Below are 21,221 nucleotides of genomic sequence, written 5' to 3'. Positions count from 1 at the left end.
AGTACCACTAGAACAGAAAAGGACAAAGTAATGGAGAACAAAAATCAATTACAATTCTTCATCTTTGACAAAGTAATTAAGACTAGATTGGCGTGTTAATTTACTCCTGAACGACTGATCAGCGATGGATGCAGATTTATGGCCAGTGCTTCGGTGTTCTCTGATAAGCTCACACTATCAGAACCGAAAACGTGGGACAAACCACAGAATGGCATGCAAGGGACAAGAAGCATAATACAGCTGCTAGCTACGGTAAATAAAGCACCACAGTGTGTGTGTGTGTGTACACACACACTAAACATGATATACTATAACTGTAATTCTGAAGCTCAATACTATTATTCAGATATTGCTTTTTGTCTTTTCAGTTTATTCACTACTAGCAGAATGTTTTAAAAATCTTTTTTTAATGTTAAATATAACATCATAAAATGGAAATACATTACAAAATGTTGTTTTTCTTCATCAGAATAGTTTGGAAACACCATTTACAATGATATTTTTCACACGGCTGCTTGTATATAAAACTAGAGCAGTTTTGTGCAGTCTGTTTTTACCTGTATAAGCCAGCGTTTCCTCACTATCACTAAAACGCAATGCCTTTGCTGGCATCACGCATGCGTATAGTTTTACGCTAGCATTTATTTTTAGACTTGCTATATTACTGTCAAACGACAGTTCCCCTCTGAAAAGGATTACGCTGGTTTAACAGTGCGTGACAATGTGACGCAAGTTCTAACGCATTTCTTATTTTTGAAAAGCATAAGAAGTGTTTCTACAGACGCTTTTGGTTTCCAACAGGTCCCCTTTTGCGCAATAACGTAGGGAAAAAAAAGAAAAAGGCTAATACAATTAGTAACATTTCGTCTCTCCCTCAAACACGTTGTTATAACTTTAATATCAAGTTCACAAGAACACCATTGAGTATCCATTTGCTGTTAAACATTTAAAAGCATCAATTACTGATCTTAAACAAAAACGCGTTTGAACGCACACCAAATCGTAATATCTGAAATGTCCAATGTTTTGCATGATTTAAATAAACAGTGTTTTTCCAACTTAATTAATTTGTCTACACCAAGTTACAACATAGACTTATGCAGTATAACACAGTATAATTTCCTAAGAACATTTGTTTTAGTAAATTATGATTGTCGCTGTATTGAAATCAATGCTCCTTTTCTGTATGAATTTCAACAACCACATTCCAACAGCATTTAATAACCAGCAGTGGAATATAACAGTATACTTTCAATCCCTTGAGACTCGTGTATTAATGAAATGAGTCATTCCAAACACGCAAGCTCAACGACGATCAGTGACAGCTAGCCAGCCAGCGCTTGCTGTCCCTTTAAAAATCTGAATCCAAGGCTAATGATTTATCAAACTCTTATTATCAAGAAAATGTCAGGCGAAGGGCACCTTGCTATGCACTGACGCAAACCCAATCTTTCCCACGGAGGTATAGAAAGCTGTACCCTTACCAGAGCTAAATTCAGTCCATCTAAAGCCTTTACTGCTGCTTTCGTGTCCTATCTGTTGCTGCTGGAAACATGGTAAGCACATTTGTACTCCTTTTTTTTTAAACTGTTGTGCTGATTACAAGAGAGCACAACCGTTTTTCTTATGTAAACGTTTTTATTTTGTTTGTTTTTTTGTTTTGTTTTGGTTTTTTTAAAACCAGAAATGTTATTTGCTGGGCTTTTTAATGTCATGCTGTGCTGTATGAACCATGGTTGCTGGCCATGGTACTGAAATGAAGAACTTTCTATGTTTTGACTCAGTGTTAGATTTTCTTTTAGCTGTACTATGAGCAAGATTGTTTAAACACACTTTTATTTTATTTCTTAACTTGTGCTACTTTTTAATGTTTAATATGTATTTATTTAATGATGTATTCCTCTGTTTTTAGACGTTTGTCTATTTTGAAACAGCGGTAACAGCTTAGAAAGTTGTTCAGCTACTATAGTAGGTTTTCAAGGTTTACATGAGTTTTTATGTTTGCATTTATAACATTTTCATGTGCAGAAATAATTTTGAATATATAAGTTACATATATTGCCAAATAGCATTTATATTCCTCCTGCGCTGTACTAATTCCGATGCAAAATTATAAATGGTGTATAAAGTGTTTTAAATGATCATATCGTATGCATCTTATTTTAAAATGTATGTTTTTGTTTTGTACGATTTAAATTTCAAAAATGTCTTATTGTTTCTTAATTGTATTTCAATAGTGAATATTACACGACCAGCTGGAGCAGATATTGTATTTATCCCGCACATAGCAGAGCACAGCAGCGTGTCTATTGCCTATCAAATCAGTAAACGTGCTTTTCTGAATGACAGGGAGGAAATGGGCCGTAAAATTAAAGAATCTTTCCCTAATGGTAAAAAGGGCGACTCAAGCGCCCTGCAAACCGTGAGCTGAAAACCAAAGAGCCTGAGCAAAAAGCATCCAAATTTGATTTAAAAAAAACTAGCCGTGGTTTGCAAATTATACAATATTTTAAATATGAAGACGAAGCTGGAACATCTTTACCGAGAAAATACTATCATTTAATTAATGTGTACAAGTTACTTGCGGGAGCACCATGCGCTGCGCACCTGCTGTGTTTCAAACGATTTCTTGTTTGAATGCGAGAATGTGTTGGTTTCTGTGAAGGGCTTGTTAGATTCGCCCGCAAATATTTACACATCTTCTTAATGGTAGGGGAACGAAAAAGGCACAGTTACAGATTATACCAAACCGTTTCCTAATGCACACCAAAACGTCTCCCGATGCGATGACTATTATTAACACATCTATAAGCATATCTAGTCGTGTTATGCAAACACCGTTCTAGTTACTTTTAGGTTTTAATTCCCTTGATTGTGAACACAGTCAAGACTTTTGCAATGTTCATAGACTACATAAGTATGATTTAAAACAAGATTGTATAACCGTTGAGTCTTTCAAATAACGGTGCTCGCCTTTTGCTGAGTAATAAATATATATTTTCCCCAGGACTATTCTGAGCAGAGAGACATGACCAAGCAGCCCACTAACAACCCTGCTCCCTTGAACCCTGGAGGACAGCCTGACGGTACTGCTGGAGTTATAATTAACAAGCCTGAACAGGACCAAACCCTACCTTCCGAGGTCCATCCACCAGCACAACAAGCCAAGGTTTCTAAATCTCCATACACTGAGCAGAAAACTTTTTCGGCGGTTGAAGCCAAACCAAATGTACCAGAGGGGACCACACTAGCTGGGACGTTCAAGAACATCAGTCCTGCTCAAGCCAATTCTGCAACTCGCAAGGATTCTATAGAGCCCGTACCGCACAAGGATGCATCTACAACTGTGTATAGCAAATTTGTGCCTCCCCACTGCACCGAAGCGGTACTCAATCAAAGTATTATGAAAAGCACGGTGGAGCAAAACAATGCCACAGGCAACTGGACAACCATAAGCCAGACCACCGTGGTATTAGGCACAGATGGTAACACGTCTGTTCTGCCTGGCACCGGCAACGGGGTAAGTGGTTCCGAATCATTGTTTCGCTCCGGGAAGGTTCAACCAGGAGCGCACTCACTGTTGTAGGGTTTGAACTAAGCCCTGGTGCTTAGCTGACAAATTGTTTTCAGATGTAAAATCTATTACCTTCCTTGTTAACGTAAATAAAGCCCAGCAGCAAAAAAATAAATAACAAAATGTTGTATTCAATTACTAGTGCCTCAGAGATTGCAGCACGAAGCCATAATAGCCACCCAGCTATATATATATATATAGCTGGGTGGCTATTATGGTATATATATATATAGATGGTATATATATAGATGGTATATATATAGATGGTATATATATATATATATATATATATATATATATATATATATATATATATATATATATATATATATATATATAGATAGATAGATAGATAGAAGGTTTATTAGTAAGCCTTTTAGTAAAATAAAATAGAATGTAGGGGATTGTGATGTTATGAAATGGGGTAACAACTGCACACGAGTACTTTTCTATAATTCAATACTATCATTCTAGGCTGTATTAACGTACATCGATTTTCCGTTTAAAGATAATGGTAATTCTGGTTGATAGTGGCTAACTGTAATTTAATACAAGACTAGACGTCTACATCAGTCCTGCGATAGTACGTTCGGTATAACTAGCTGCCAGTGGAGGCGATCTTTAGCTTCTGTCATGAACTATTCTCTAAAACCGAACAGCAGCTGGTTCAAGGATCTAACCCCAATCTTTATTTTATTGACAGACATTTGGTTTACTATTGAGGAAGCCCTATGTTCAGTAGGCCTGCACACATTGTTCTTCTTAGGACATGAAGATAATAAGGATGTGGAGAAAGCGCCCTTATTAAAGAAACGCCTGGGTACATGTGCCGCGTAATGTTGCAGTTTCCTATGTCCGAGTGGCCGCAGGCTTTTACAGTGTCATTGTCATGGTTAAGGATGGTTTTTACATGTTGCTTTACCGTACTTTATCTGTAATTTCCCCTGATTTTCGTGTTTTTACTATGCTTTCATGTACTTTGCTGTAATTTTAGTAAACTTTTACAGGCGCTAAGATAAGAAACCATATTGTTCCCCATAGAACATCCAGTACCACGTATTTAGGTTAGAAGTGTTATGTGTCATCAGTATAGGATCTGTTAGAATTTGAACATGGAAAATACATGTCATCAAGCACAGAGACATAAAAGAAATGAAATCATATCTTGGAGCGCCGAGAAACTATATTAAATACCAGGTATTTCCTTCAGGATGGTGATGATGATGATGACGAAGATGGGGATGAAAACAAAGTCAGAGGAAACTGGTCAAATAAACTGGATTTCATCCTTTCTATGGTTGGTTACGCTGTGGGTTTGGGAAACGTGTGGCGATTTCCCTACTTAGCTTTTCAAAATGGAGGAGGTAAGAACCTAAAATAAAAAACTTGATTTGCCACACTTCAAGGTCTCAATTTATACTCAGATATGTAAGCAGATAAAGTTGAGATTTAGCCTAGCTTAAAATTCACGGGGGTGAGAATTCTTCTAGATTAAAATTCACAGGGGTGAGAATTCTTCTAGGTTAAAATTCACAGGGGTGAGAATTATCCTGGGGTAAAAGTTAGTGTCACTTTGGAAACATGTTATGACTTTTTGTGCGAGCACATTTTTAATGATTTAATTGTGGCTGTAAGATGAAATGCACAGGAGGCTGTGCAAAGGCAAGGATAGCAATAATATTAACAATCATTAAGGGCTACTTCCTGTAACCTGAGAATGTTCTTGCTCATTTTATGCCATTACCAAAATGTGCATTTGCCTTTGGGCGTGTTTCAAAAGGTATCAACGTATTTTGGCTAAAAAAGTGTGACATAACATTTTTAATAAACTGTTCAAAAGAGGAGGCTACGGGGATAGACGTGGATGGTTACATCAATTATTTCACACATAAATTAACATTTGTAAATGGTGTTGCCATAAACTTGAATGAACTGGAACATTCTAAAACTTTAACATTTTCCTTTCATTTCCAGTTATTATTATTATTATTATTATTATTATTATTATTATTATTATTATTATTATTATTATTATTATTATTAATAATAATAATAATAATAATAATAATAATAATAATAATAAAATAGGTTCCTCAAATGGAATGTAAAATATAAACGAAACGCTTTTGGTATGATCAAGTCGAATACTAGGTCATAATGTGGTTAGTAGGGCCCTTAATATGTAAATTAATGTTATAATAAAATTGAAACCAATCAATGAAATAGAAAACGTATTAAAGCATATTTCTAATATTGAGAATGCATGGCTTTCTAATTGTATAATATAACGTGGTTATTACATTTGAGAAGAAACAGAAGTTAAGTGATATAAATACAGTAACAACGACAATGATCTTAACTTTGACAAGCATATACCGAGAGAACAAGTATTGTCTCGTAAAACCAAATGTTTAGTCATTCATTTTGAACGCGTCTTACTGTTTATTTTAATTGTTTAAGAACATACTTTTACACGCACAGAAGTAACGCGAATGATTTCAAGATACACATTACCGTGTGCGATAGAAATACTACAATGTCATGAATAGGGTCATTGTTAAACATTTGGTTGGTGGAATTAAAAGAATGAAATACAATTTTATATTTTATATACTATTACCAACTCGTTTAATAACAGTCGATAATTGTTTAATGAATTGCAGACTTTTAAGCGAAGACTTTTAAAGCCTGATAGGACCTATTCTTTTTTCTTCCGCGCACACAACTTATCTTTACAGAAACACATATTTCCGGTATGAATTATTCTTTAGTGGAGTTGCTGTCAGCGCATTGATGCTGTTTTGATGTCGGTGTATTCTTAACTCGTTTGAGCGTTTCGTGTAACTCTCTTTGTAATCGTAGATTTCTATATCGGTCTCCACAGGTGCGTTTTTAATCCCCTACCTGATAATGCTGGCTCTCGCCGGTGTCCCTATATTTTTATTGGAGGTGTCATTGGGCCAATTTGCCAGCCAGGGCCCTGTTTCTGTATGGAAAGCTATTCCTGCGCTCCAAGGTAAAGTCTTTATATTATAATAAAAGGTTTGTTTTATTACATTGCACCTGCGTTTTAAACTACAATATAACATATCCGTTTTGTTCTATGACCCCATTTCTTTTTTTATATAGATATTTAATTTGTGTTACACCGGCATTTTCTCCCTGTAGGCTGCGGGATTGCCATGTTGATTATTTCTGTTCTAATAGCCATATATTACAACATTATCATGTGCTGGACTATCTACTACCTGTTTGCCTCGCTTGGATCTCTGCCGTGGGCAAATTGCAAGAACCCGTGGAACACACCTGACTGCAAAGACAAGGACATGCTTTTGTTAGGTAAGGTCGTACTAAAGGGCGGGTTTCAACTCTTCAAACATACACCTCTCAAAGAAATGGTTCTGGTTTAAAAATATCAATTGAAGGAACGCATAGCTCTCCATTGATTTGCGCAAATTACGCATGGCAAATAATTTTACTACTTAAAAAAAAACCATTACAAGATAAATAATTTGAATAAGCATTTCTTTCTATCTGAATTAGTTTACACTGCGATGTACGTTGACGATTACCCCTTGCAAAATAATTGGTTCAGTATTTCATTTTGTTTGAGTACTTTCTAGTTTTAGATCCAACTTTTTGTTGTTCATGCTTATTTGATTTAACGATAGCAGTAAGGTGGAGTCAAATCTGTTTTTGCATTCATATACTTTGCACCGCAATGCTATTTTGGTAACCATTGTCATTTCGCGTCTAAGTAAAAACTTTATTTATAATGGATTCCATACGATCCATGTTTAATTCTTGAACACACGCAAACTTGGTTTTGTTTAATAAACAGACACGAAGTCAAGTATTGTTATACAAAACCTTTTTTTAAAAAAATTCAGATTTCCACAACTTTTAGTTTGACATGGTCTAACCATAAATGCTCACGGTTTTTCTAACCCCAAAATACAGAATGACTGCGTAATGCAAGATGCCTAGTGGCATCAATGTGCTAATGCACCTATTCGTTTAGTTTTTTCCTCCAGCAGCTGGTTCAGATTTTTTATTATTATTATTTATTTCTTAGCAGACGCCCTTATCCAGGGCGACTTACAATATACCACATTATTTTTACATACAATTACATTATTATTATTATTTTTTTTTACATACAATTACCTATTTATACAGTTGGGTTTTTACTGGAGTAATCTAGGCAAAGTACCTTGCTCAAGGGTACAGCAGCAGTGTCCCCCACTGGGGATTGAACCCACAACCCTCCGGTCAAGAGTCCAGAGCCCTAACCACTACTCCACACTGATAGTGCACCACAATTGCTCCACGGTAATTTAAATACACGTATCTTTGCATATGCTTATGAGCCTGCTGTAATTAATTTCATTTTGACCTTTTGGAGAGAGATTTAATTTTCTGATTAGGGTTAATGCAGCGGACACCAGTATTTCCTGCAGTAAGACTCTTATTTTTAGAAAGCTATGTTGTCAAATATGTGTAGGCTACTGGACCTATTTTAGATGATTAACAGTGTATTTATATGTATTCATTGTCTCACTTTATAATATAACTACACCATGTATTCAACTTTTATTTAGTAATACAAATTCATGCAAAGTGAATATAAATAAATTCGTAAGTAATTATGCTATGATGTGCTTTTTTGTTTCTACAGATTCCTGTATATTGCGCGATAAAAACATCACGTCTATTAAAAACACTACCTTTTGTATGTCTGCCAGTGTCGCCAGTAACCTGACCAGGATCACTAACGTCACATTGGAAAACAAAACTTTTGTCAGCCCTAGTGAGGAGTATTTCAAGTAAGAGGATACCTTTTAAAGTAAAGTGAGGTCTCTTTTTGATTGTTTCCAGTATTCCATACAAGCCAGAAACTCATGACTTTTATTCACCGTGACTGCTCCTCAAAAACATTTGTATATATTCTTCTCATTCAGTGTGTCTGTATACTGTGAACTATGCCACCACTGTAGGGTCTGGATGGAGGTCTAATTGCTTCAATTAAACAATGCAGAACAGGGCTGGAAAAGCCTACTTTGTCTGTCCCTAATCTAATCCATGGCAGACAGCAGATCTCAAACTTGTAAACCTGCTCTTTTGCAAATCTCTTTCCAGGACTAGGTCCTTTTCCAGCGTGATAATAGTGAGTACACACCAGTGAGCAGAGGGCTCACAATCTAGATCAATTTAATCCATTGATCTGAAATTGTTGCCCATCCCCGATTCAGATCATTAAACTACAGCCTGCCTTTATATTTCCATCATACACTCTCTCAGCTACACACCAACGTGCATACTGCTTAAACAAAGCTCCAAAGCAGGACAAAACATTCGTATATATCTATAGAAAAGGAAATCACCTCTGGATTAATCCGGCTACCGTTTCATCTATCAGTGATCATATCATCTTTAAATGACAGCATGTTTGACTGCTTTATTTCTAGAGGTGTCTGTCTTTCTTGGGACTGATAATACCAGCAGTATATATGTTTAAACAAGGCTGAAGTTTTCATCATGTGATCACCGCTGAAAAGAACTAGCATTCTTGGTCTGATGTAGTTTATTTACACACACATAAAGAAGAAATACATAAGAGCATTAAGAGGTGATGCATTCTGTTTATATAATGGGCATGTTATAAATTAGCATTATTCTTTTTTTTTGTAATCAATTTTTTACTGTCTGTATACAACAGGTTTTGATGCTTCCAATTTAAAAGTATATAATATACTATTCTATTTAAAATGAATGGTATATTTGCAGATGTACTGTATTCACAATAACACCCTTTTATTCGGCAGGTACAATGTGCTGCACATCTCTAAAGGTATTGAATACCCAGGGGACATCAGGTGGCCACTAGCCCTGTGCTTGTTTTTGGCCTGGGTCATTGTCTATGTATCGCTGGCAAAAGGAATAAAGTCATCAGGGAAAGTAAGATTTTCTACTTAAAAAAAAAAAAACATTCATTTTTTTACTGATAGCACGGCAGAAGTGTAAATGTCAGCTTTATTTTATTTAGTGTTGTTGTGATTAATATACCTACAGTAAGCGTGTATCAACCAATTTCATACGATTACAGAATTTACAGAACGTGTAATATTCAGGATATTATGAGATTAGCACCTTGTACCAAAGCAAAGATTTCAATATGTGTAACTGTATGTTTGACATTCTATAAACTGTATGGAGCATTCCCGTGGTGTTTTTTAAGTGCTGTGTTTGTTCATAAATCAGCAGTCATTCTTTCTTTTATAAAGGTGTTATAAGATCTCATTATGAGATCATTTTATACGATCGTTGATTTCTGATAAATTAATACGTTTCACGTATACCGCTCCACTTCTCTATTCACAACACTTTAAGCACTGTGTCATTCTCTACAGTAAAACGTTTTTTTTTTTTTTTTGGAGTATAAACCAATAACCCCCTTTCTTAAGCAATTGAAAAAGGTTTCATGAACCTTTAAGAATCTTTAACAATCAAAATTGGCCTCTGTTGTGCTGTGTTTAATATGGCCACTAGAGGGGGGAGTTTGTTGTTTTCCTCTCTACGTGATGCAAGAAGGCCCTCTAGTGGAGGCTACAATGCATCTCCAACTTGAAATGTTCTGCATATATATATATACACTTTCTGGTGTTGTCACTCCCCTGCGCTGCACTCTGAACCTGAATTCTCTTCATTGCAGGTAGTGTATTTTACAGCTACGTTCCCCTATGTGGTGTTGGTCATTTTGTTGATCAGAGGAGTCACATTGCCAGGGGCTGGAGCTGGAATCCTATACTTTATAACACCTAAGTGGGAAAAGCTAAATGATGCTAAGGTAGGGTTTATTATTAATATTAGTTCTGGTGCTGACAATGACATAAAGGGGCATTCTATTTCAATAAGAGCAGTATACAAACAGTTGATAGTCTGATCTTAAAAATATAGGCAATAAATATGGGTGTTCATGCATTGAGGGTTTCTTAATGTGGGCTTGTGTTATGCAGGACAGCTGCATTCTTAAAATCCCTAAATACGTATACACTCTTATGACCCCCCCCCCCCCCCACCCCCAGTGGAATATACTGTACAAAATAAAATGCATTCCAAAGCATCTGGGTCAAAATGATTTCAAAAGTTATTTTAACCTTGTTTTAGTGTTATGCTGTAGAAAAATCTCACTGCCTAATGTTGTTTGTTATTACATTAAGTTAATCGTCATGGGTGTAATTTCCTCAAGCTTTTACATAGAATAGCAGTGTAAATAGTGCAAGCAGTTTACTAAATGATGCAGCCTGGTGCTGTATTTTAATGAATAAATAAATCATACTAATGTTAAGCAAGAACGTAGGCAGTACAGTGGATAGAAAGCATGCATTTCAACATTGGAACCTTAGTATGATTCTTACCAGAGATGTGAGAAACAATTCAGAGTTTGCAATGCTGGAAGAGTTGGTTAAAGCTGATTTTTATATATACATGTTCTTTCCGTGCTGTTCCAATCACTTTCCAGAGTGCTCTTTACAGACCTTCCTACACTTGTGTTTCATTAATAGGTGTGGAAGGATGCTGCTACTCAAATTTTCTTCTCCCTGTCTGCAGCCTGGGGTGGACTAATTACTCTCTCATCGTACAACAAATTCCACAATAACATTTACAGGTAATCCTGAAAACTCTGTTCTCTTATTACACGCAGCTGTCTCTGTCTCTTCTGTTCAGAATGACTTCTTCTTCTCGTGAACTCTTTGGATGGGCAAGAAAAAAGTGCCAGACCCATAAAGCAAATGGTTGTGTCCAGTGGGCTTTCAAATTGAAACAAATAAAGCAGTTTAAAAGAGGCCACTAATGATTTGACTATTGAAATAGACCCCACAATGTGTGGTGGTTGATCTTCTGTCATGCTGCTGTTTAAACAGCAGAGGGCACTAGAGATACATGTACTAGGATGTAAAATTGTATTGCATATTTCTGCTGCAGCCCTGGTTAAAATGATTTCCTTACAGTTTCCAACACTGCACAAGCAGGGAAAAGTGTACCTGTTTGAGCCTTCTTTTGGTAGACAGCATTTTAATCCAGCCGCTGTCTGAAGCGATGATTTACAGAGAAATCTTCTCATCTTCAGGGATACGATCATAGTGTCGTGTACTAATAGCGCTACCAGCATCTTCGCAGGATTTGTCATCTTCTCAGTCATCGGGTTCATGGCGCATGAACTTCAGGTGCCTATTGAAAAAGTTGCTGATGAAGGTAATGTGACAGAGCTGCATGCAGGAAGGGATTTTACACAGAAGCCAGATAGTGCATTTGTTAAAGCAGGATGTAAGGGAATGAGGCGCTTCACCTGTAAGCGCTCTCCTGAGGAGCCCTTTTATCCATTGCGTTGTTTCATTTCTCTTCACAGAAAGTACACGGTGTAAAAACGCTTAAGGGTATTCAAAGTGGTGATATACCTGAGTTGAAAAGTGATGCACAATTTAATAATTCACTAGTTTGTTTAAATCAGGGTTAATAGGCATATGCTGTCAGTTTTTTTTTTTATTATTATTTTTTTTATGTAAGTCAGGTAGCAAAATAAAGAGGGAGCACTAAATATGTCTAGAGGGCACTGTATTAACACATAATGGGACCAAGCAGGCAGATAAACACTCAAGTCTGCCAAACCTCATGTGTAAAATATTCACAAAGCTCCATACATTAATATAAATGTTTTAACTCTATTTAAGCGCTTGTACTGTAGTGAACACTCACAGCTAATCTGTAATTGTTATAAGGCTATGGGCATTTATTAAAGCACGTAACTCTAAATTCTTCTCTGTTTACTCTTTTAGGGCCTGGCATTGCCTTTGTAGTTTATCCAGAAGCATTAACCAGGCTTCCTCTCTCTCCATTCTGGGCTCTGATATTCTTTTTAATGCTGTTGACTCTTGGGTTGGACACAATGGTAACTGTTTTATTATAATCTTATTATCTGCAAAGAAACACATTTCTATGCCTCTTTATATGTATCTTATGTAAATGCTAGATAGAAATACAGCTGTCCTCGAACTCCATATTCATTCTGCTGGGGTTTTCCCTAGGGGTGACTTACTGAGCCCCTTATTGAGATTATTAAATACAATTCAAATATGTTGTTGGTGGTATTAAGATACTGTTAAGATCTTTGAAATGGACCTCTTATGAACATCTTATCTCTTAGTAAGGCAGAATCAGTCTCAGGGAGAAGTGTTATGCTGCTAACTAAAAACAAAAGCTTTAGTTTAGAGGGAGGTGATATATCCAGGAATGCAGCACTACGGAGGTGTTGATTATCAGTGGCAATCAATTTAAAATCACATCAACTGAATTGATTGCTCTTAATGTAAATAAAATCCCAATCAATAATCCTCAGTCTTGAGGGCTGTTGTACTAATACAGGAGAGGTTTGGAGTGTGACAGGTGGAGGACAGCCCTTGGGCTCCTTCCAAAGTAGATGCCTCCCAAGCTGCTAATGCTTTTAATTAACAGAATGTGCGGCATGAGGCTTGCTCTGCCAGCGGAGAAGGTTTCACACGTTATTAAATTGGGCGATTTTTTAGTAAAGTGCCCCACTGTCATTTAAATGTGCACCACTTACTGTGGAGTTATCTTGGCATTGATTGACAGGTCATGAGAACATGTTCTCTTTCGCTGGATGACAAGGGCAACTTGTGTGTTTTCCTTAAGGCTTTATGCAAAGCCTGAAATGTCAACTGCAATAAATGAATACTTGAGGAATATATTTGAATGATATTTACATGCTGCATCAGGCTTGTGTTGAACAACTAGTGTGTACCGTATAGCAGTGCACTACGCCTCCAGCAGAAAACAAATGAATCATATCTGTCGAGGAATTGTGTTGATGTTCCTCAAAGGAGGGGGTCTAGCCCAGCCCTGTTCCGCAGCAGTCTGATGCAATTCAAATCCTTTGTATTCTGTATGTTCATTGTGCTTTCTTTCTTTCTTTTTCGGCAGTTTGCTACCATCGAGACAATAGTAACATCTGTTTCTGATGAGTTTCCCAAGTACCTGCGTAAACACAAGCCTATTTTCACGCTGGTCTGCTGCATATCATTTTTCGTGCTGGGATTTCCCATGATAACAGAGGTAGGCAGCGTGTGCTCCAGACGCTCTGTATTGTTCAATAGAATGCCCCCCCTGAAGCAGCTTGTTTAGTTAGATAAACCAACATTTGCTTTTCTGTTTGGATAAGGTACACGTTTTCTGTTGCAATTAATTTTCCAATAAGAAAAAGCCACCGCATTCTGAATTGAATATGAAGAGAGGATGTGCTATGCCAGTAGCAATCATGTTTAATAATAAGCACCTGTCTGGGATTTGAACATATCTGAATTGCAGTATTGTAAGTCACAGTGATAAATACACATTTAGTACATAGTGAAGCATGTGTAAAAAGAGCATAGAGCAGGATTTATGTTCTGCTCACATAATCTATTTGTTCACTTACAGAATGGAATGTATATGTTGCAACTTGTGGATACATATGCTGCCTCATACTCCCTGGTCATCATTGCAATTTTCGAACTAGTTGGAATTTCATATATATATGGTAAGCAATAGTGTGAATCATTTGAATAACTGAAAGTGTGGTTTAAACATTGTGCATTAATTCCCCACTTTCCATTGGAACACCTTTATTTATGTAGTTCATTTGTGCATCGTTATTTAATTACAGATGTTTATTCTTGAATAAATTCATAATAACAGCTATACAACATGGATTATTGTGTTGTAAGATGATATGCAGAAACTAATTTATACACATTTTACATGCTAATAAACAGCCAATGTGTGTGCACTAGGAGTTCTTGTGTTAGGCGCTCCTTTTAATTTAATGTTGAAAGCTTGGTAAATTGACATTATGTTTTGGAGTAATACTCATATCTTGACATTTGCCTATGCCCTATTACATACCTTTTGACTGTTTATTAAATATTATGGAACTTTAAAAATGTGCTAATTGCATATCAACTAAATACATATTCATGCAATACAAAATAAAGTGTTACTGAAAAACATTGAACAAATAAAATTAGGCATGTAATACAAAGTTTAACCACTAGATGGCTGTAAGACTTTTATTTTGTGGGAAGTCTGCAGTCTCCCTAAAATCCTTTGTTTAGACATTCCAAGTACCAGTATGTAAATCATGCAATGCGCTCGTTAACTGTAAATTTCATTATAACCACATCAAATATATTCTCATTATTGTTTGGAGGACAGATGGTATTAATCTAAAAGAGGAGCAACATAGCATCATTAAGAAGAAAGCAATGCATTGGTTTATTATTATTATTATTATTATTATTATTATTATTATTATTATTATTATTATTATTATTATTATTATTATTAATTATTTCTTAGCAGACATCCTTATCCAGTGTGACTTACAATTGTTACAAGATATCACATTATTTTTACATACAATTACCCATTTATACAGTTGGGTTTTTACTGGTGTTGTCTTTAAAAAGACAGTTTGAGATTAAACTTTTAAACAGGATTTGTGTTATTGTTTGTAATTGTGCCCCTGCTTTGATTAGCAATTAGGAGATGGTTCAGTTCCATTCTGGGTTTCTATGCCTATCTCCTCGTGGCTGGCTTTCATCACACACACTTCTCCATTCCACATAGTATTGATTGATTTTAACAATGCCACACTGTTTTAATACATAACTTAGGCATTTACAAATACAAGGGACTTTGTTCTTGGTAAGATCTTGATTTTGACTTGTATGTGTTGTCACAGGATTGCAAAGATTTTGTGAAGATATCGAAATGATGATTGGATTTCAGCCAAACAGGTTCTGGAGAGTTTGCTGGGCTTTTGTCACGCCAACTATCCTTACAGTATGTATATATATATATATATATATATATATATATATATATATATATATATATATATATATACATGCAGCAATATGTTATAAAATATGCAAATAATATTAGAAGGTATTTTAATATAAATACATTAGTATAACTTCACATTGAAAACATATAAAAATACTATTTTAGAAACACATCTATAACATATCCATTGTTGTGTAATTATGAATTGGGAAAGTATCTCAATGGTTGAATACAGGAGATGAATTACTGTTCAAACAATAAATGACATCTCGTCCTTCAGGGTTACTGCAACTGGCCACATTATCAGCAAACCAAGGAATAAAAACTGCATGTGAAGATCTGTTAACATGTTATCCTGGCATGGTTTAGTCTGAAAATCTATTCATGCTTCCTTCTAGTTCATCCTGTTCTTGAGTTTGTACCAATGGAAGGTTATGACCTATGAGGATTATGTGTACCCCACGTGGTCAATGGTGCTTGGATGGTTGATGGTAGTGTGTTCTGTCATTTGGATTCCTATTATGTTTGTGATTAAAATGCATCTGGCCCCTGGCAGTTTCATTGAGGTAAGTACATTGAGAGTTGGGTCTGGGTATGCTTTACATAGAAATACATAATAATGCATCTTCAGGGTCTGCAACTAATTACATCAGTGTCTTAATCTCTCTTAATGAACTGAAGCAGAGCATAGTGGGTAGGCATTAATTTAATGTGGCATGAGACCAGTTGGGCAATTTTAAGAATACATGCATTCATCTATAAATGTGGTCTGTGTGTGTGGAAATTGAGCTAGCTTAAAATATCAAGATCTGTCAACGAGCAGGCTTGTAAATCACTGTGCAGAAACCCAAATACAGCTCAGATATACAGTACATGCCTCTGTAATACTTAATAATAATAATCTCTCTAGTACTTAATACTTAAAGTACTAGAGAGAGTTAGTACTCTGATGTATTTGAAGTACTAGAGAGTTTCAGTTGATACACAGAACTCATTTAACCTTCAGTAATGTATTGAGGAAGCATGGAAGACCAGCTTGATCAGTACATTTACTTATCTAAAAGGCACATACAGCCCTGTGGTCTAAATGTCATTTTTATTGATAAGCTATTAGTAATGCAAAGGGAGATAGATGTGTGATACAGTGACCTCATCATGCTTTGTAATCCACATCCTCCAGTCTGTTTCATTGGGGAAGTGGCACATTTAGTTTTTTTAAGTAAGTTAAAACCATGCAGAAAAATTATCAAAACTGAATAAGCAACAAAGACACCAGTAGAAAACACTAGTGGAGGCTTTGAGTCAATTGTTGATGCTCATAATGCATCAGAGTAGAAAAATGCAACATGTCTAAGACAGCAGTGTGTGTGTGTGTGTGTGTGTGTGTGTGTGTGTGTGTGTGTATATATATATATATATATATATATATATATATATATATATATATATATATATATATATACGTAGTACAGTGCAGATAGTATGCTAAAATGGATTTGTGTTTATATTGCTTTACAGAGGCTTAAGCTGGTCTGTTCTCCACAACCAGACTGGGGTCCGTTCTTGATGAAGCATCGTGGAGAACGCTACAAGAACATGATCGACCCCCTGGGAACCAACTCTCTGGGGCTCAAACTACCACCGAAGGATTTTGAATTAGGAACTCAGTTTTAGTGGCACGATCTGTTCTCCGTCCTTTTTATTTATTTATTTATTTAATTTTGGTAAATTCCACAGGATCTTAGTCAGTATCATCAGATCTAGATCTTTGCTTATTTTTGGAAATGTGTTTTATTAAGTGGTTTCCATGAGGAGCTGATGCTCGTTACAGTCGCATACTTGGGGAGGTCAATTCAGAATAACATTTTAACAAAATTACTTACTGTATATTGTCTAGAAAAGCTGTCTGGCTTAATACTGTTCCAGCGCTGCAGTTCCAGATGTCCTTCAAGGCATTTTTCTGCTTCACTCTAATTTATTACAAAACTGGCACAGACAGTAAACATTTGTGCCCCTTATAAATTCAATGACTTCTATAAAAGGTTGGCATTTACCAGTACCTCTTTATAGACTATACATTTGTATAAAAAAAACTAGTTGAATATGTGAAATAAAAATGGTAATTGTGGCTACCATTGCTTCCAACATTTATCCAACATGAAGTCAATTTACAGTTACCAGTATGTTTATACCTAATGTATGTAATAAATGTAGTCCTGGTATCCATTTTTATTTTCACCAGTATTTCAATTATTATTTTTTTTTAATCATAAGGTACATAACAAATATGTGACTTGTGCCTAATTCTATATTCTCGCAGTAGTTTATCTGTATGCTCAGTTTTACACAATATTGATGATTTTACTCTTGCATTAATTAGAACTGCCCAGCTCTTGTATAGTTCTGCATTGTAGAAACTAGATGTACTTTTCTCTCTTCACTAAAGGGGAAATTAATTGCACCCCAGATGTGTATGTAAACTCTTCAATACATATTCTCTCTTATAGAAACTTAATATAGATGAATGATTGTTGATAGCTTGTAACATATATGTTTATGATGATCCGTTTGCCTCCTTTTTAAAAGAAAAAGCCATCCAGAAAATATTGATCTATACTTTACAATTTGCAGATGTATTTGATGGCCATATCCGCAGTGCAGTGATGTTATTGTTCAACAGTACATGTTGTGATCTAGTTGAGGGAGTTGTGGGCCATTCCCCCTTACAGAATCATTTGTCAAGTAGAATTAAAAGTAAACTAATAAGAGAGAATCTGTATAGCTATAACTGAGCTATAATTGGCAAATTGTCTATCTAATTGTTACTTGTACAAATGTACACTTTTTCAAAAGTAACCAGTGTTCATGTAGTGTGTACTAGTGTTGTCATGTCCCTCTTAGTATCTTAGGATGTAGAGATGGTGAGAATAGAATAGTTTAGGAACACGTTTTTCTTAAACTGTTATAGTCGGAAATCCTCTAGTTGACTTCAGGGGACCGTTTCGCCATTAACTTGTCTGTTTGTCTTCATGTTACAGGGTCTCAGGTAAACTTATGTTCATAAATTCAAGATGTACTTCAAATATCATCACTCGTATTTTAAAGCCATGTGTTACTTTGAAAAGATTTCAGAAAAAAAAAAAACCTTCTGGAAAAAATAAATAAATAAATAAACAACAATAACAGGGATATTATACCTTAAGGTATTCTGCGGTAGCTTCCTGTTTCCTGTTACATTTAGGCCTGTCCAGTTGAAGCCACTTACAGACAGGCAGAACTGTGACTCAAGGTAATTTTCCTTTCAGGCAGCTCATTACCATACCCATGACTCTTCACAGCTGTCTTAACGACAATTATAACATAAGTGCAAAACGCAGATTTGCACTTCTGTTGGTAATGGAAAAATACACTGCTGGATTTAAAGGCTTTTTATTCATCAGACTTGTTTTAAAGCAACAAATCTTTAGATGAAATAGCTTTGCTATTTAGCTAATAGAGCAAATAGCAGAAAAGCCATTTTCCAGTACTGTAACAGTGTGACATAATCATAGAGCAAACACCAATGTGAGGGATATGAACATTCCATTTGAACAGTCATTACACACCGTGTATATGAGGCAGGGTTATGAACCATTGTGAACCATGGCTTTTATAAGAGCATTTCATGTACACGACACTGTCCCTCGTTATGTATATATACTTGAATTGTATGTGGGTTTGAAGACTTGCCTTGCTACAGAAACTCAAAATTCATCATCTTTCCATACTTTGGGCCATACTTGTAACCAATTAACCAGTAAATCCATTGCAGCTCTATGTATTTCTGTACTTCATGGCCCTTGCCATAGCATAATTGCAGTCATTCAGTTATTACCAAATACAATAGTTTTTTTTTTGGAACCTTAGCTTTGTTTGCATTCTGTAGAACAACCCACACTGTTTCTTCTTTCAGCCATTGCTAAGTAAACAATTGACACATCTTGAAAAGAGGTCAGTTCCCTTGGGAGATCAGGTGAGCTCGATATCTCTGCAATAGGGAGGGTTAGGACATGACTAAGCCAAGCTCATGATGCATTTCCCACTCAGCACCCAGTTTGAGATAGCTTTTCTGAATGAAGTGTTCTAAAAGTTATGGGCATATAGACAAGGTTTATCCTAGTGACTATATACTCCTAGTTGAATCTATGGGCCTTGTTATACGTAGATTTCAATTCTGCTGTTGGTAAATAATTCAAATACGGCCATCGTTGATGTTTAACATACATTAAAGAGAACTATCATCTGAACTCTTAAAAGAAGCTGCTTTTCCTAAAAACGCTGCTTGGAAAGACAGCTCTAAATGAGAGGAGTGTTATAGATCTGCCACTGTTTAGGGCAATACAAAGCACTGTATATCTGTATTCAAACAGCATGTTTTGTGGAAGTCCATTCAATGTTAACAAAACACACAGGGCTACCTTTTGAAAAACAGCAAAAGCGCGGCAACATTTTATACTACTTCAAACTCTAATAGTTGTGAAGGTTAGTATCTGACACCCCACTTGCATTGAAGGTGTTTCTCTGCATCCGTCAACAATGAAATCCAATTTTACTCTAGAGCAAAAGTGTATAAATATGGTTCCCTCTGTTATGTGTTTTGCGTGATGTCCGTCCTTTCATAGTTTGTTTTGTAACTCATCTCACTTCAAAGGGTGCATTTAGCCTCACCCATCCCAGCGTGGTACAGAATTCACTGTCACTCTCATTGGTGTGAAGAAGGTTATCCTTTAGCTAGACTGTTCTAATTACACAGTCTGTAGAATATTATTATTATTATTATTATTATTATTATTATTATTATTATTATTATTATTAGTAGTAGTAGTATTATTAGTATTATGTATTTTGTTGCCTACAAGTCAACTTTGCTATAGATAACCAAAGAGGGAGGAGAGATTTATGATGGGTAAATAAATAAAAAATAAATAAGAAATGTGAGAGACTGAGAAACTGCCAGTCATGTTTCATTTGTGTTCATTATATTTACAACATAGTACAAAAATACATCTTCAGGTAGCCATTGGCCTTATAGATGTGTTCTAATTTTAGAAATATATGTATTTAAATAATAAAAATTATAAAAATAAATAAAATAAACAGAGTAGCCTATAGTCTGCCATATACAGTATATTATATCTCTCATGTAGTGTATGTCGTGTCTTTTTTGGCACTTCATTGTGGACCTATCACGGCATAGGTTTAATTCTTAATTACTTGCGTAACGTCATATATTTGTGTGTGTTCTCCCTGGGGTGCTGCTGCCTATGGATATAGATATGTACCCCAGTCAGGTCCTAAAACATATTTATTTGCCATACAGATAAAATATAAAGATATAAATATTATGTTTTGAATATTGTGCCATATGTATCATAGTATATTACATGTCAGATGCATTATTTATTTTAAAAAAGTCATTATTCTTGAGGCCCTACCTCAGATTTTGTATTTATGTATACAAATGCAATTTATGTATTGTAGATTTGACTATATTACAATGTTATGGACTAGAGTTTATCCTATCCTGTATAAGTTCTGAAATCACTAAATAAATGTCAATGTTTTAAACGTCAGTTGTTTGTATCTATTCGTTTGTTGTGAAGCTCACGCCCCAGACCATTGTACATCCCAAACGGAATGGCTTTAGGAGATTTGTACACGAGGATGGGTGATTAATGTGCTGGTGCAATCGCAGCACTTCTCCCTT

General features: G+C 35.6%; 1 protein-coding gene across 1 annotated transcript; it reads left to right on the top strand.

Annotated features, from left to right (window-relative positions):
* Positions 1-1,353: 1,353 nt before the first annotated feature.
* On the top strand, positions 1,354-21,087 carry LOC117434548 (sodium- and chloride-dependent glycine transporter 2-like). The gene is made up of 16 exons (XM_034057108.3): positions 1,354-1,556; positions 3,008-3,520; positions 4,785-4,938; positions 6,459-6,590; positions 6,743-6,913; positions 8,253-8,400; positions 9,400-9,532; positions 10,287-10,421; positions 11,140-11,243; positions 11,706-11,830; positions 12,412-12,524; positions 13,574-13,705; positions 14,069-14,168; positions 15,372-15,472; positions 15,874-16,041; positions 16,994-21,087. Exons 1-16 carry the CDS (start codon positions 1,554-1,556, stop codon positions 17,147-17,149), a joined length of 2,388 nt encoding a protein of 795 aa, XP_033912999.2. The 5' UTR covers positions 1,354-1,553; the 3' UTR covers positions 17,150-21,087.
* The last annotated feature ends 134 nt before the right edge of the window (positions 21,088-21,221 follow it).

This window comes from Acipenser ruthenus, chromosome 28 (assembly GCF_902713425.1).
Source record: "Acipenser ruthenus chromosome 28, fAciRut3.2 maternal haplotype, whole genome shotgun sequence".
Classification (NCBI taxonomy): Eukaryota; Metazoa; Chordata; class Actinopteri; order Acipenseriformes; family Acipenseridae; genus Acipenser; species Acipenser ruthenus.
The sequence above is the reverse complement of the archived record's forward strand: the minus strand, read 5'-3'. Positions and strand labels throughout refer to the sequence as shown.

Bases quoted from the DNA above. Each gene is read 5' to 3' on its own strand.
- LOC117434548 (XM_034057108.3), top strand. The intron at 4,939-6,458 runs GTAAGAACCTAA...CGGTCTCCACAG, and splicing joins AGCTTTTCAAAATGGAGGAG to GTGCGTTTTTAATCCCCTAC. The intron at 14,169-15,371 runs GTAAGCAATAGT...GTGTTGTCACAG, and splicing joins TGGAATTTCATATATATATG to GATTGCAAAGATTTTGTGAA.